The sequence below is a fragment of the Bos javanicus genome, chromosome 5, assembly GCF_032452875.1.
Source record: "Bos javanicus breed banteng chromosome 5, ARS-OSU_banteng_1.0, whole genome shotgun sequence".
NCBI lineage: Eukaryota > Metazoa > Chordata > Mammalia > Artiodactyla > Bovidae > Bos > Bos javanicus.
The window spans coordinates 110,301,989-110,317,549 of record NC_083872.1 but is presented as its reverse complement, the minus strand read 5'-3'; the positions used below and the strand labels follow the sequence as shown (position 1 = coordinate 110,317,549).

General features: G+C 56.8%; 2 protein-coding genes across 5 annotated transcripts in view; both read left to right on the top strand.

The window, feature by feature from the left end:
- The window catches only part of BAIAP2L2 (BAR/IMD domain containing adaptor protein 2 like 2), a 30,343-nt gene extending 24,042 nt beyond the window's left edge, over window positions 1–6,301 (top strand). For 2 of the 4 annotated variants that reach the window (XM_061418495.1, XM_061418496.1), the window contains 4 exons: window positions 3,961–4,083; window positions 4,396–4,603; window positions 5,070–5,113; window positions 5,347–5,803. In XM_061418495.1, the coding sequence (XP_061274479.1) occupies window positions 3,961–4,083; window positions 4,396–4,603; window positions 5,070–5,113; window positions 5,347–5,785 (814 nt within the window). In that variant the 3' untranslated portion in view covers window positions 5,786–5,803. Of the gene's footprint in view, window positions 1–3,960; window positions 4,084–4,395; window positions 4,604–5,069; window positions 5,114–5,318; window positions 5,804–6,143 lie in introns of those variants that run through there. The other 2 variants (XM_061418499.1, XM_061418498.1) reach the window with 2 other exon arrangements.
- A 139-nt stretch (window positions 6,302–6,440) lies between these two features.
- Window positions 6,441–13,313, top strand: SLC16A8 (solute carrier family 16 member 8). The gene is made up of 5 exons (XM_061418524.1): window positions 6,441–7,860; window positions 8,542–8,766; window positions 9,472–9,615; window positions 9,870–10,697; window positions 12,902–13,313. Exons 2-5 carry the CDS (start codon window positions 8,553–8,555, stop codon window positions 13,207–13,209), a joined length of 1,494 nt encoding a protein of 497 aa, XP_061274508.1. The 5' UTR covers window positions 6,441–7,860; window positions 8,542–8,552; the 3' UTR covers window positions 13,210–13,313.
- Window positions 13,314–15,561: the final 2,248 nt, after the last annotated feature.

Below are 15,561 nucleotides of genomic sequence, written 5' to 3'. Positions count from 1 at the left end.
GGGTGGTGGCCCTTGAGAGGATGGTAGAGGATGGGGAAGGGAAAGGTTCTCTCACAAATGGGAACACTACGAAACCTTACTGCTTGAGCACCCACCATGCACCTCAAAGTGAGCCAAGCTCTGAGAAGAGACTGGACAGAGAGGTGGGCCAGGTGCAGGGGAGATGCTGGGACCTTGCAAGCTGAGTGTGCTCACTCCCTCGCAGTCAGGCACGGGGGAAATCCTTAGAGAACATAAACGGGGGCTGCTTTTGACACCAGGCAGTAGAAAAGGGGGAGGCGGGGGAGTACACTGCAGTCGCTGCAAGCCTGGAGGAGAGCAGGGACCACTCTTTCTGCCAGAGAAAAGAGGGAAGGTGGGAGCTCGCTGCAGCCACACAGTGCCCTCCCCCCAGGGCTTTACGGGCAAGAGACTGTGTGGTGCTCAGGCCCACTCATGCTAAGGAGAGAGGAATGAGTGAGGATAAGAGGGGATGAATGAATGGAACATCCACAGAGGAGTCAGCAGGTGCACGTGAGGGTACTCACCGGGTGGGTTAGTAGGTGGTTACTGGATGAGGATGTTGTAGGCAGGCGGATGCTTGTTCCTATGAGCAGATGGGCAGATACAGGGGGGCACGGAAAGATGCACAGATGGGGGGTGCACGTCTAGACTAATTGGAGAGGTGTGTGAGTGGATTGACAGAGAGGTGGGCAGTGGGCAAGTGCTGATGGATGGGTTAGTGGATTGGCGGTCCTGGGGTGGTTGCCCTCATGGATGAGTGATGCGTGGACAGCATGATTGTGTGGATAGATGGGTGGATGGCAGGTGACTGAATGGATAAGGAACAGAAGGAGGAGCCAATGGGTAGAGATGTAACCAAGAACACAGGTGGTGGGAAAGACACCTGCTTTGCAGGCCCACGTCGGAGGGCAGCAGGGTGCCACCCTGAAAGTTCCCTAAACAGGCATGTAGCCAACCTCCTGGGAAGACCTGATTATAAAACCGCCTAGAACAGTATATTAACGCATATATATGGAATTGAGAAAGATGGTAATGATGACTCTATATGCGAGACAACAAAAGAGACACAGATGTAAAGAACAGACTTTTTTTTTTTTTTTAGTTTTTGAATGTTGGTTTTTATTTATTTATTTTTTATTCAATTTTAATTTAAAAAAAATTATACATGTGTTCCCCATCCTGAACCCTCCTCCCTCCTCCCTCCCCATACCATCCCTCTGGGTCGTCCCAGTGCACCAGCCCCAAGCATCCAGCATCGTGCATTGAACCTGGACTGGCATCTCGTTTCATACATGACATTTCACATGTTTCAATGCCATTCTCCCAAATCTTCCCACCCTCTTCCTCTCCCACAGAGTCCATAAGCCTGTTCTATACATCAGTGTCTCTTTTGCTGTCTCGTATACAGGGTTATCGTTACCATCTTTCTAAATTCCATATATATGCGTTAGTATACTGTATTGGTGTTTGTCCTTCTGGCTTGCTTCACTCTGTATAATAGGCTCCAGTTTCATCCACCTCATTAGAACTGATTCCAATGTATTCTTTTTAATGGCTGAGTAATACTCCATTGTGTATATGTACCACAGCTTTCTTATCCATTCATCTGCTGATGGACATCTAGGTTGTTTCCATGTCCTGGCTATTATAAACAGTGCTGCAATGAACATTGGGGTACACGTGTCTCTTTCCCTTCTGGTTTCCTCAGTGTGTATGCCCAGCAGTGGGATTGCTGGATCATAAGGCAGTTCTATTTCCAGTTTTTTAAGGAATCTCCACACTGTTCTCCATAGTGGCTATACTAGTTTGCATTCCCACCAACAGTGTAATAGCGTTCCCTTTTCTCCACACCCTCTCCAGCATTTATTATTTGTAGACTTTTGGATCGCAGCCATTCTGACTGGTGTGAAATGGTATCTCATAGTGGTTTTGATTTGCATTTCTCTGATAATGAGTGATGTTGAGCATCTTTTCATGTGTTTGTTAGCCATCTGTATGTCTTCTTTGGAGAAATGTCTATTTAGATCTTTGGCCCATTTTTTGATTGGGTCATTTATTTTTCTAGAGTTGAGCTGTAGGAGTTGCTTGTATATTTTTGAGATTAGTTGTTTGTCGGTTGCTTCATTTGCTATTATTTTCTCCCATTCTGAAGGCTGTCTTCACCTTGCTAATAGTTTCCTTTGATGTGCAGAAACTTAATCCCTATCAAGCTACCAACAGTATTCTTCACAGAGCTAGAACAAATAATTTCACAATTTGTATGGAAATACAAAAAACCTCGAATAGCCAAAGCGATCTTGAGAAAGAAAAATGGAACTGGAGGAATCAACCTACCTGACTTCAGGCTCTACTACAAAGCCACAGTTATCAAGACAGTACGGTACTGGCACAAAGACAGAAATATAGATCAATGGAACAAAATAGAAAGCCCAGAGATAAATCCACGCACATATGGAAACCTTATCTTTGACAAAGGAGACAAGAATATACAATGGACTAAAGACAATCTCTTTAACAAGTGGTGCTGGGAAATCTGGTCAACCACTTGTAAAAGAATGAAACTAGAGCACTTTCTAACACCATATACAAAAATAAACTCAAAATGGATTAAAGATCTCAACGTAAGACCAGAAACTATAAAACTCCTAGAGGAGAACATAGGCAAAACACTCTCTGACATACATCACAGCAGGATCCTCTATGACCCACCTCCCAGAATATTGGAAATAAAAGCAAAAATAAACAAATGGGACCTAATTAAACTTAAGAACAGACTTTTGGACTCTGTGAGATGGGATGATTTGAGAGAATAGCACTGAAACATGTGTATTACCATATGTGAGACAGATCACCAGTCCAAGTTCGATGTGTGAAACGGCACTCAAAGCTGGTGCACTGGGACGACTCTGAGGGATGGGGTGGGGAGAGGGGTTCAGGATGGGGGACACATGTACACCCATGGCTGATTCATGTCGATGTATGGCAAAAATCACTGCAATATTGTAAAGTAATTAGCCTCCAATTAAAATTAATTAAAAAAATCAGAGGTATGATTTTTAGATCAGAGGTCTCAAATCACAGTCCTGGGACATCATTATTCTTTCTGTGATTCAGGTTAGGGAAAATGATGGCAAGTTTCATTAGTAGGCATATTATGGTGAAAAGAGAACTAAAACGCTCTGAAAATGGTTTTACTTTGTCAGTTTGAGTTGAAATAGCTTCCAGTTACCTTTAGGTGAGAATGTTGTCGATCAGGTTTGAGGTGGGGCGTCTATGGTGGCTCTTTGGAGAACACTTGCCCAGGTGTTCTGCATAATCTGATGGATTCCGTGGAATCTGAAAAGGCTAGGGAACATCGATCATAGTGTCTCTCCTTTGACCCTGGCTGCTCTGAAGGTGCAGTAATGAGCTTCCAATCAGACAAAGACTCCACGGGCAGGATGCCCAGAGTCACCGGAACCAGGGGGCCCAGGGTGGAGGGTTAATAGCCAGGCACCCCTGGCTCCGGTGCTCTTTCCTCTGGGCTCCCACAGCTGCCTGTGGTCCCCCACCCCAGCCCACCCTCTCCCCTGGGCATCACCCTCGTAATCATCTGTTTGTGGATCTGTCTCCCTGCCGGGCTGGGAGCCCCAGGGGAGCAGGGATTGCGTCTGGCTCTCCATGGGCCCTCGTGTAGTGGGTGCTCAGTGAGTAGGGAATGAAACTGTCACTCCATGTCCTCAGATACAATGATTTCCTTCTCAGATCTCCAGTTCCCCCTCTCTAAGACACCCCAGCCCCTGGTAGGACCCATGAGTCTGGGCGGGTGGCTTTGAGTGACAGCAAAGACTTCCTTCAAAGAATGAAAGGAGTTACTCTGAGCCACGCCTGGCACACAGCAGTGCCCAGTAGTCGTCGACCCCTCTTAGAAGTGGCATTTTGATCACTGCTGTTGGGCCTCTTGCTTCCACCCTACAGGAGCGGCTGGTTCCCTGAGGCCTATGTGAAGCCTTTGGACGAGCTGCCCGTGAATCCCATGAACCCCTTGAACCCAGTGACCTCCATGAACCCCAGGAGCCCTGTGAATGAGCTGCCTTCCAGGTACCGCTGGTCAGAAGTAGGGCAGGGGCTTCAGTGGGTGGCGGGGGCAGTGGCCCCACCCACCAGGGAGGGCATCTCTGAGCTGCAGTCCTGAGTGGGCCCAGCCTCCCTTGGCCCCTGGAGAAAGGGCGCCCCCATCTCACTACAGGCTGAAGGTCATTGTCCGTCCCTCTCAGGACTGCCTTCAAGCCAACAGTCTCCTTTCACGCAGGGGAAGAGGATGTGGGATGCTCAGGGGCCCAGCAGATGGGGTTGGATGCAGCAGGGCCTGAACCCTGACTCTCTTCTCTTCTCTCCTTTCTCTGGACTCAGGTCCTACCCGCTCCGGGGTAGCCACAGCCTTGATGACCTCCTGGACCGACCAGGCAACTCCACAGCATCTTCAGACTACTGGGATGGCCAGTCCCGCTCCCGAACCCCAAGCCACATCCCGAGCCGCACCCCCAGCCCCGCACCTACACCCTTGCCCAGCAGCCGCCGAAGTAGCATGGGCAGCATGGGGGTGGCCAGTGACGTCAAGGTGAGCCCCCTCTTGCAACCTGCTCTCAACCCCGGGGTGGGCCAGTGGGCAGGGAGACCAGGTAACCCTCCCTGCCATCCCTTGGCTGGCTGGAGGGGACCCTCCCAGCCCAGCCGCAGCCTGCCCATCTGTGCAGGGAAGGACAGAATGGGCTTCTTGAGTCCGGGGTGGAGGGGGAGGGGGAAGATTCCTCTAGCAGAGGGGAGCCCCAGAGTCCTGATAGGAGCACTGGAAAAGGGCCCCCTCTGGGGCGGTGTTAGTCCTGGGAGATGGCACTTGGCCCAGAGGCTCCTTGAGTCTACACCCACAGCATTTTGTGTTTTCAAATGCTTGACCTCATCTCGCAGGAGCTTGGCACTGCAGAGGCCTCTGGGCCAGTCCTCTGCCCTGCTGGAGTGGGGAGCTGGGTGGGGGACTCGCTTGCTCCTTCCCCACCAAACCCGATCCTCCCTCCCCCTCACTGCAGAAACTTGCATCCTGGGAGCAGCAACCCCCAGAGCTCTTCCCTCGGTGAGTCCCCGAGCAAGTGTCAGAGGGAGCTGGGCTCGGCAGAGGGCTGTGGGGGAGACACGGTGGGCCTGAGTGGAGGTGACCCCGTGGGCACAGGAGGTAGGGGCGGACCCCTGGCTCAGATGCCCAGATGCCTCCCCCAGATCCCCAGCCAGTTGGGGACCTGGCCCCTCTCACTCCCTCCTCTCCCCGCCACCCCCGGCAGGGGTACGAACCCCTTTGCTACCGTAAAGCTGCGTCCCACCGTCACCAATGACCGCTCAGCGCCCCTCATCCGCTGAGGCGCCTTCCTCCACCTGGAGTCTGAGGTCGTCCCCGCCACCCACACCTGCCCAGCTGCCTAGAGCTGGCGGCAGCGGAAGCAGCAGCAGTGGATCCAAGGAGCTGGGGCCTTGGTACCGGGGGGTGACCGCCCCTCCCCAAACCACACCCCAGCCTGAGCAGTTCCAAGGGCATTGGCGTAGGGTCTGGGCCCTTCAAACGAAAGCAGGCGGAATTAGGGGACAGAACCATTTCTTCCCCTCCAGGGACTCCGGACTCTCCCTGGGGGCCTACCTTGTGCCCCCTCAAACTCTTCCCCCTTCTCTGTCCCAGTGGGGAGAAGCCCCTTGCACACCCCCTCTCCCACCCCGCATAGCTCCCTGTTTAACTTTTGTAAATGGTGAGAAATAAAGCAAGTGCAACACATCAGCCAGCCTGGCAGAGTCTGATTTAGGGGACAGGGTGGGGCAGGTTGACTTTGACCAACCTAGACAGCATATAAAAAAGCAGAGACATTACTTTGCCTACAAAGATCCATCTAGTCAAAGCTACAGTTTTTCCAGTAGTCACGTATGGATGTGAGAGTTGGAACATAAAGAAAGCTGAGCACGAAAGAATTGATGCTTTTGATCTATGGTGCTGGAGAAGACTCTTAGGAGTCCCTCAGACTGCAAGGATATCCAACCAGTCCATCCTAAAGGAAGTCAGTCCTGAATGTTCACTGGAAGGACTGATGCTGAAGCTGAAGCTCCAATACTTTGGCCATCAGATGTGAAGAGCTGACTCCTTGGAAAAGACCCTGATGCTAGAAAAGATTGAAGGCTGGAGGAGAAGGGGACGACAGGATGAGATGGTTGGATGGCACCATCGACTTGATGGACATGAGTCTGAGCAAGCTCCGGGAGATGATAATGGACAGGGAAGCCTGGCATGCTGCCGTACATGGGGTCACAAAGAGTCAGACATGACTGAGCAACTGACGTGCACAGGGGCAGGTTGGGATGGAGACCTCACACTGGAAAGTCCAGAAGGTCCTAAAGGTGGGGAGCCCTCGCTCACTCCCAGCCCCTCACATCCCTCCTTTTAAGCAAGTCTTTTATGCTCATGCTCAGTCGCTCAGTCGTGTCCGACTCCAACGCCGTGGGCTGTAGACCACCTGGCTCCTCTGTCCATGGGATTTCCCAGGCAAAAATACTGGGGTGGGTTGCCATTTCCTCCTCCAGGGGATCTTCCCGAACCAGGGATCGAATCTTTCTCCTCCATTGGCAGGCAGATTCTTTACTGTTGAGCCACCAGGGAAGCCCAAGCAAGTCTTTAGGTTTGCCCTAACTCCTACAGGCTATATCCCCCATCTCTGCCCAGGCTCATTTCTGCTGTGGGTTCCCCAGAGAGGGAGGGGTGGCAGTCACTGAGGCCTGGGACCACCAGCAGGTCACCTTCTGGCACCCTGGGACACAGCACCCTTTGTTCTGGCCCCTCCCCACCCCCTCACATCCCAGGCTATCCAGCCTGGATTAGTCTTATCCAGGGGAAAGCCACAGAGGGCCCTCCTGGAATGTGGCCTGGGGGTGGGGGACACGGGAGGAGTTGAGGTGATTAGGGCTGGCGGGGCCTCTCCAGGGCAGGGCTGTGCCCCTTGTACCACAAGGACCCCACAGAGCAGGGCCCTGTGTGTCTTCTGTCCAAGGCCCCAGGAAATGAGGGAACCCACCTATCTCTAGCTCTCCCTGGATGGGCCTGGGACAGGGAGCCCCACCATGGAGGGCAGCCTGGCCCTGTGGGGCAGCTGCTGCCCTGTTCCTTCTCCCCTCCCAGCTTCCAGCAGAAAGCCTCTTAGAGGGGATGGGGGTGGGGGAGCACTAAGCCCCAGGCTTGGGGGAGTGAGCTGCCAGAGTTCAGCCAGCGCTGATCTGCAGGAAGCCTGGGAGGCAGCCCCCACCTGGCTAGGCCTTCACGGGGGAGCCGGTGGGCTGGCCCCTTCCTGCATGCCTCAGGAGATGTGAGGCTGGATACCCAAACCCACGGGACAGCTCAGGTAAGAGTGGGGGGAGGGCTGCCTGGGACCACCTCTTGTCTTGGTGCTCAAGTGGCTTCACCTGTGGTGAGGGGCTGATGCAGGAAAAGCCAGAACTTGGTCCTGGGGTGGGGAGTAGAGTCCTGGATACCTTGGCATTACCCAAAGTCAGGAAGGAGATCCCAGCACAGAGGGGTTGCAGAAGGGAGGGAGGCTTCTGCCCCCAGCTTGGGCTGGTCCATCCAGAGCCCCCTCCTGGTCTGTTATAGAGGCACCTGGGGCTGCTGCGTGAACCCTTGGGTGGAGCTCGGGGGGTGTGGAGGGGATGGGGAGCTGCTCAGGGTTTGGAGGGATAGGGTCTCTCTTCCAGTGCCTCCTCAAAGGTTCCCATTTATCCAGTGGAGCCAGAGATCTGACCACCCCCCACCAAGATCCCCCGCTGACCTGGGATGATCAGTCACCCATCTTACAGGTAGGAAAACTGAGGCTCAGTCAAGGGGAGGGGACTGGCCCAAATCACAGAGCAAATCCCTGGCTAAGCTGGGATGAATTGGAACTCCGCTCCCTTGGCTTCTGAGACAAGGCTGATGTTATTACAGCGTGCTTTGATTTTTCCTCCATAATGTTCTAAATGACAGTAGACATTCCCGATCGCTGAGGAGAATTAAGAACATACCCCAAGGCCAAGGAGGAAAATGAACCCCCCCCCATTCTGCAGCTGGCACTCGTCTCCCGCTCCACGGTGCTTGTTCCTTTGTCCTGAGACCCTCACATGTGCACACTGGGGACATCTTCGGTCCCCTCACATGCCTCCAGTCACACACCGATGGTCACCCTCTCCCACTCACCCGAACCCCCTTTTCCTGACATTGCTAGGTCCTGAGGGACAAGGAGTGCCCTCCAGAGGGAGTCTTCCTGAGGTCAAGACTCAGGTGGGAACGACTCTATTACCCTCCCCTCATCCTTCACGTCCCTTGAAGGAGGGGAGGCTTGGGATGAGGTGCTTACCTCGGTTTCCGCTCCTGGATCCATTCTCTGAGCAGGGCTCACCTGGTACTCTTGTACCTCAGTTTCCCCACCGTGGGTCTCCATCTCCCTTTCTTGTCTGGCTACAGACCCTCGCCACAACCTCTTGTCCCCTCTCTTCCACCAGAGGCGGCAGCGATGGGCGCTAGCGGTCCCCGGCGGGGCCCCGGCCCCCCAGACGGGGGCTGGGGCTGGGCTGTGCTGGGCGCCTGCTTCGTGATCACGGGTTTCGCCTATGGCTTCCCCAAGGCCGTGAGCGTCTTCTTCCGCGCGCTTATGCGCGACTTCGGCGCGGGCTACAGCGACACAGCCTGGGTGTCCTCCATTATGCTCGCCATGCTTTACGGCACAGGTCCGCGCCCCCTCCTCGCGGACACCTCTCCTTTCCCCCAAGCCCAGGATTGAGGATCGGGACCAGGGACCAGGAGACATCTGATCCCTTGAGCATCCCCCAGGCCCCTCGGGGAGGGCATGGAAACCCCTGCCTTCCTGTGGAAGCGTTAGCACCAGAGAGGGGAGTAGTGGCCACTGGTGGAGCCCACCCCCAGGTGGCTGATCTGGCAAGCTTGGCCAGCTGGAAGGGCCCCTCCATTTCTGTCAAAAGACCCACACCCGCCTATGTTACAGGTGGGGAAACTGAGATCTAAATAAGATTCCCAATCCCAAAGCCCTAGACCACCTGGGTGGGGATGGGGGGGCGATGCTGGAGTCCTCCTAGCCAAGCCGCGTGGATGATGGAGGTGAGGGGTGGGCGGGAGGGGGGGCAGCCTGGGGAGGAAGGCAGCTCCTAAGGGAATGAAGCCCCTTCTGCTATTTACCTTCCATGGTCTCAGGAAGGCAGGGGACCGGTACAGGCTCCACCCCTTGTGTCCCCCATAGGGCTCTCTTTGGTGTGTCCCAGCCAAGCTGTGTGACTTTGCCCAAGCCCCTGCACTCTCTGAACTGGGGGCGAGTGACCTCATCCCTTCAAGTCATCTCTCAAGGCTGGGAGGTACAAAGCCTGGAGTGTCTGCCAGAGAGGGGTCCAGCCCGACTGGTGACCCTGCTCTGCCCACAGGCCCGGTGTCCAGCATCCTTGTGACCCGCTTTGGATGTCGCCCGGTGATGCTGGTGGGTGGGCTGTTGGCCTCGGCTGGCATGATCCTAGCATCTTTCGCCACGCGCCTTCTGGAGCTATACCTGACAGCTGGGGTGCTCACAGGTGAGGGCGCCCACTGCTCCCCTCCTTGGGGATGGGGTTGCGGGTGAGATCAGGAGACCTTGCCACCAGACCTCCTTGTCCTCAGTTTCCCCATGATGGGCGGTCCTCGTCCCTCGGCTCAGTTCACCCCATCCCTTGGTCTGTCCGCCCTGGGGCGGGGGTGTGTGTCTGGGGGGTGCTCGCCCCTGCTTCCCGCTGCGGGCTGGGCTGGGGGCGCCCTCGGAGAGCCCCGTACAGCACTGCCTCGCCCGCAGGCCTGGGCCTGGCCCTCAACTTCCAGCCATCGCTCATCATGCTGGGGCTGTACTTCGAGCGGCGGCGGCCTTTGGCCAACGGGCTGGCGGCGGCCGGCAGCCCGGTGTTTCTGTCGGCGCTGTCGCCGCTCGGCCAGCAGCTGCTCGAGCACTTCGGCTGGCGCGGCGGCTTCCTGCTGCTCGGCGGCCTCCTGCTGAACTGCTGCGCGTGCGGCGCCGTCATGCGGCCGCCCCCGGGGCCCGGCCCGCGGCCGCGCAGGGACAGCGCAGGAGACGCGCCCGGCGAGGCGGAGGCGCACCTCGCGGGACCGCGCGTGCGCGAGGCGCCCTCTGGCGGTCGGACCCGCCGGCGCCTGCTGGACGTGACCGTGTGCGCCGACCGCGCCTTCGCCGTGTACGCCGTCACCAAGTTCCTGATGGCGCTCGGGCTCTTCGTGCCCGCCATCCTGTTGGTGAACTACGCCAAGGACGCGGGCGTGCCCGACTCCGAGGCTGCCTTCCTGCTCTCCATCGTGGGCTTCGTTGACATCGTGGCGCGGCCGGCGTGCGGCGCCCTGGCCGGCCTGGCGCGCCTGCGGCCACACGTCGCCTACCTCTTCAGCCTGGCCCTGATGGCCAACGGGCTCACGGACCTGAGCAGCGCGCGGGCCCGCAGCTACGGCGCCCTTGTCGCCTTCTGCATCGCCTTCGGCCTCTCCTACGGCATGGTGGGCGCCCTGCAGTTCGAGGTGCTCATGGCGGCCGTGGGCGCACCCCGATTCCCCAGTGCCCTGGGCCTGGTCCTCCTCCTCGAGGCTGTGGCTGTGCTCATCGGACCGCCCTCTGCCGGTGCGCCCCGTCGGAGGAGAGGGTGGCCTAGTGCCCCGGGGTCCGAGGGAAGCCCCCCCACCCCTTTATCCTGGATGGAACATCCAGGGACGGGGGAGGGGAAGGGCCCCTTCGGGAGAGACAGCCCGGTTACACTCCCCTTCCCATGGCCAACTAGCCTCCCCTCCAAGCTGTACCACCCGCTCAGGGTAGGGCCAGAAAAGCCAGGAAATGTGCCAGGAAGAACCCAACGTGGGTGGTCTCCAGCAGATGGCACAAAGGCCTTGTGAAGTGCAGGTGCTTATTCTCCTTCTGCAGGGAGGCACAGAGGCCAAGTTCAAGTTGCCAGTCCCAGAATCCGATCTGAGCCCGCCCAGTGCTTAATGCCCACACCTCCGAAATACTACATCTGAGTTTTTAGTCTCCCCAGCCTCTAGGGGTGACTGGTTTAGGGAGTGTCCTTGAGGAACCAGGAGCAGAGTTCACAGGGGGCAGGGCGCTGGGGTATTCTGCTGTGCACACTGCCTGCTGGGTGCTCTACACTCACATAGGAAATCATCCTGATGAGGCGGCAGGGTAAGGCTTCCTGCAGGGTGGGCATGAGCGTGGCCTTTCGGGGCAGGGCAGGACCCCACAGGAGAGGGCACAGGGTGTGTCTGGGGGACACTGTCCCTGTACAAGTAAGGCAGGAACTAGGATCAGAAAGGTGGAGGTGGGAGTTCCTAGGGTCTTCCTGGGTGGTCAGGCTATCCCTGAAATGGCAGGAAGCCTGCCCATGAGCAGGAGAGAGCTGAGGTCACAGGCTCCGGGATGGAGCCATGACATGGGCCACCTTTGCTGGGGCCCAGGCTGCAGCTGAGATGGCCCACGCTAGCTGAGCGCCCTCATCAAATTTTGCCAATTCACCTGACCCAGTGGAACCACAAAGCTCCTGAAGCCGCGTGAGCAGCCCCCGAGCCCACCACCAAAAGTTATAAAACCAGCCAGAGGCTCAGAGACTCATCTTTCATTTTCTTGTGTGACCCTGGGGTGGATCTAATAGGCAGAGAAGGTACTTGGGGTGAGAAGAAGGTGAGGACTGCGTGTGGGGTGGGACTGGCTGCTGGGCTAGCATCAGGAAGGCAAGTTTAGGGTGCTGCTCAGAGGGGCCCAGGGTGGGCAGCTGGCTTGAGGACCACCAGGGAACCTCCTGAGGCCACTGAGATACATACGGAGAGGGTCACAACCTTCTGTGGACTGCTTCAAGGAGGCCCCTGAGAGAGCGAGGCATCTGACGAGCCACACTTCAGGGGAAATACTTGGAATTTAAAGATTTTCCTGAGGGAATTCCTTGGCAGTCTGGTGGTTAGGACTCTGCACTTTCACTGGGGAATCTGGGTTCGAACCCTGGTCAGGGAACTAGCATGCTGCAAGCCATGCAGCATGGCTGGGGAGATAAAAAGACTTTGCCAAGTATGAAAGTAACAGGTACCTGTGATAGAAAGCTTGGAAAATACAGAGAATAGGAGTAATCTCTCCACAAACCCTGCCTCCAGTCCCATGCTGATGATAGCTCAGTCTGAGTTACATGGGGCCCTCTGGGAGTGGGGTTGGCCTGGGAGGTTGGGAGAGAGCTGAACCAGGCCCCTGAAGACCAAGGTGGTTAGGTGGAAAAAGCAAGAGTTGGGGCCCCCAGGCTGAGCCCTGTACTCTCCCAACTCCCAGGTCAAATATCCCCAGCTGGGCCAGTTCCAGGGTACATGTGGAATTTGAATTTGGGGAACAGGAGGGCCCTATAAAGTGCTGCCTCACCTCAGGCCCCATGTGCTCAGTCATTCAGTCGTGTCTGACTCTTTTGTGATCCCACGGACTGTAGCCCACCAGGCTTCTCTGTCCATGGGATTCTCCAGGCAACAGTACTGGAGTGGGTTGCCATTTCCTTCTCCAGGGGATCTTCCCGACCCAGGGCTCGAACCCACGTTTCCTGCATTGCAGGCAGATTCTTTACCCCTGAGCCACCGGAGAAGCCCCATATCACTTAAGAAACTGAGATCCAGGGAGGAGAAGTGACAGTTTTAAGGTCTCAGATGGCAGAACCCTCATGGATTTTTGCCATCTGAAACAAAGACTGGGGAGTGTGTCCCGTGAGCCCCACCAAGAGCACTGCGTGTGTCCATGTGCGCGTGTGCGTGTGTGAAGGGTGGGCTCCCCTGCCTGCCCTCACCTCCCATCTGCCCTCCCCTCAGGCCGCCTGGTGGACGCGCTCAAAAACTACGAGATCATCTTCTACCTGGCAGGCTCCGAGGTGGCCCTGGCGGGGATCTTCATGGCTGTGGCCACCAACTGTTGCCTGCGCCGCCCCAGGGACGGCCCGCCCAGCCCAGGCACTGAGGGCGGGGCCGGCGATGGGGAGGAGGCTGAGGCCGAAGTGGACTCTGACCTCCCACCCGCTGGCACTGAGGAGCCCGGTGGCCTTGAGGCCGTGGAGGTGCCAAGCCCGGGCACTGGGCCTTCGCAACCCGAGGTGAAGATGGAGCCAGGGCTGGACTCTTGAGTCTGTGTAGCGCCAGGTGGCAGGGACTTCAGAAATGGGGCTTCCCCTCTCAGAGCCCCCACACCAGGTGGGGGTGGGGGGCTGCTCCTGGGGGTCAACCTCTGGGGGTCCATGAGGGGAGCTGCCACCCTCAATTGCCCTGGGTGGCCCTGGTCCCGCCAGTGAGGCGCTGTTGCACAGCCTGTGTGAATCTGAAGTTCATAAAACTGAGCTGACAAAGAGTTCTGTTTCTGCATCTCTGGGTGCTCCCTAGGGGTTGGGGGGGGGGAGGGGCGCGTGGGCCAGGGAGTCCGAGAGGCTCTCCCCTGGGCCCTCTGATGGGAATTGGTGGGCGCTGGGGACGGAGTGGCAGAGGGGGAGGATGGCAGGGGAAGGTGGCCCTGATCCCGGCCCTGCGCACTGAAGCCCTGCCGGCAGGTGCTGCTGGAGGGGCCCAGGGCAGAGAATGGGTGCACCCATCCCAGAGCAGCGGGCCGGGGCTGGATCCTGGCTCCTCTCTCACAGTGTAGCTGAGCGTATGTGACTCCATAACTCCATCTTGTGGTGGCTGGGAGAGCTGGGGCTGAGGGTTGGGGGATGGCACCTACCTTGCCCCCCTCACCTTTCTAAAAGTGACCCTCTCTCTAAAGACCCAGCCTCCTCTCTCTAGGGGATAAACTCGGGTTTCCTGGGGCCTTTGCTCTGGACACATGTCCCTCTGGACACATGGCTGCTGGCCTCCCCTCCCCAGCCTCCCAGGAGTCCTAGAGAGAGCTCCTCGATGGCACTTCTTTTTTTAATTTGACTGCGGTTGGGTCTTAGTTGTCAGAGGTGGGGGGTCTTCCTTGCATCGTGCCAGATCTTTTCTTGTTATGGTGCACCAGCTCTCTAGTGGTGCTGCAGTGGCTCAGCAGCTGCGGGCTTGTGGGCTTAGTTGTTCTGCAGCACAGTGGGATCTTAGTTCCCTGAACAGGGATGAACCCTGGCCGTCTGCATTGCAAGGCGGATTCTTAACCACTGAACCACTAGGGAAGTCCCCCTGCCCCGCCCCCCCCACCTGCCCGCGGTCAGCAGTACAGGCAGTCCAGTGCAGGGAGCTCCAGGTTTCACTCTGGCTGGGAAGGTTTAGGGATGTATTTTCTCTTACGTGTTCACCCTCTTCCCACAAATGGGACACCCCTTTTCTTGCTTCCCTCCCTCCAAATCAGGTGACCAGGGCCCATGACTCCATTCATCCACACTCTGCAGGAGAACCCACCCCCCTGGTGAGGCCTCCCCACTGGTCTCATTTTCCACTCCATGCCCCAGGAAAGCCCCAGCACACACCGGGCCGACTGACACTGTCTGCGGTTTCCCCCGAGCCACTAGAGCAGTGACTACATCTTATTTAACGAATATAGCACCGACTGTGCCAGGCACCATTCTACACTCCTCACAAAGGTTAACCCATCTAATCCTCCTAACGACCCAAGGAGGCAGGTACCCTCACTAGCCACACTCACAGGTAGGGAAACTGAGGCCCAGGAGGTTAGGAGGTAGCTCAGGGTCACAGGAGCTGTGCCTGGAACGTAGGCTGCCAGCTCCAGTCTGTGCCCTTGGCCTCCCTGCTGGCTGCCCCTTCAGAGAGGTGATGCGGTCTGATGGCTTGAAGGGGGCACACGGAGTGACAGCTGGTCCCTCTCTCCAAGCTCCCAATCCTGCCTGAGGATCCCATTGGCATCTCTGCCCGGGACCCACACAGGCAAACCTAATGAGCAGGAAACCATCCGCCTCCTTGGCCACTGTGGGCCCTACCCACCTCTCACAGCCTCTTGCACCCCTCCCATTCTCTGGATGAGCACAAATTTCATTGTCCAAACAGGGACACTTGGATGGTGACAAGGGTCACTATTAATAATCCCACTAGGATCACAGGTGTGGGTCGGAGCTGTCCAGGAGAAGCAAAGACATGGAGTACTAGCGTGGTACCACTCACTGGGTCCCTCCCCTTTGGCCTTGGCAGAACAGGTGGCCTGGAATGGCCAGGGCACCCTTAACACTCTCCCCGTTTGAGGCCTTGGATCCGCCTGACCCAGTATCTATCCCGTCTTTCCCCAAATAAAGGTTTAGTTCAAGCACTGAAGGGTCACAGAGGAGAGAAGATATAAAAGGCTCCACAGAGCAGAAAGCTGGGAGGCACTGGGGAAAGTGGAGTCTTCTGAACTTGACGGATCTGAGTCCAAATCTCACTTCTTCCCCATACACCACGGGGCCTTGAGCAAGCCTCTTCTCAGCCTCAGTTTCCCATCTGTACATGGGACGGCAGTGCTCACCCAAAGAACAGCCGTGAGGAGTCAGTGCCATAATGGCAATGTCGGTGAACCGTGTTGCCCC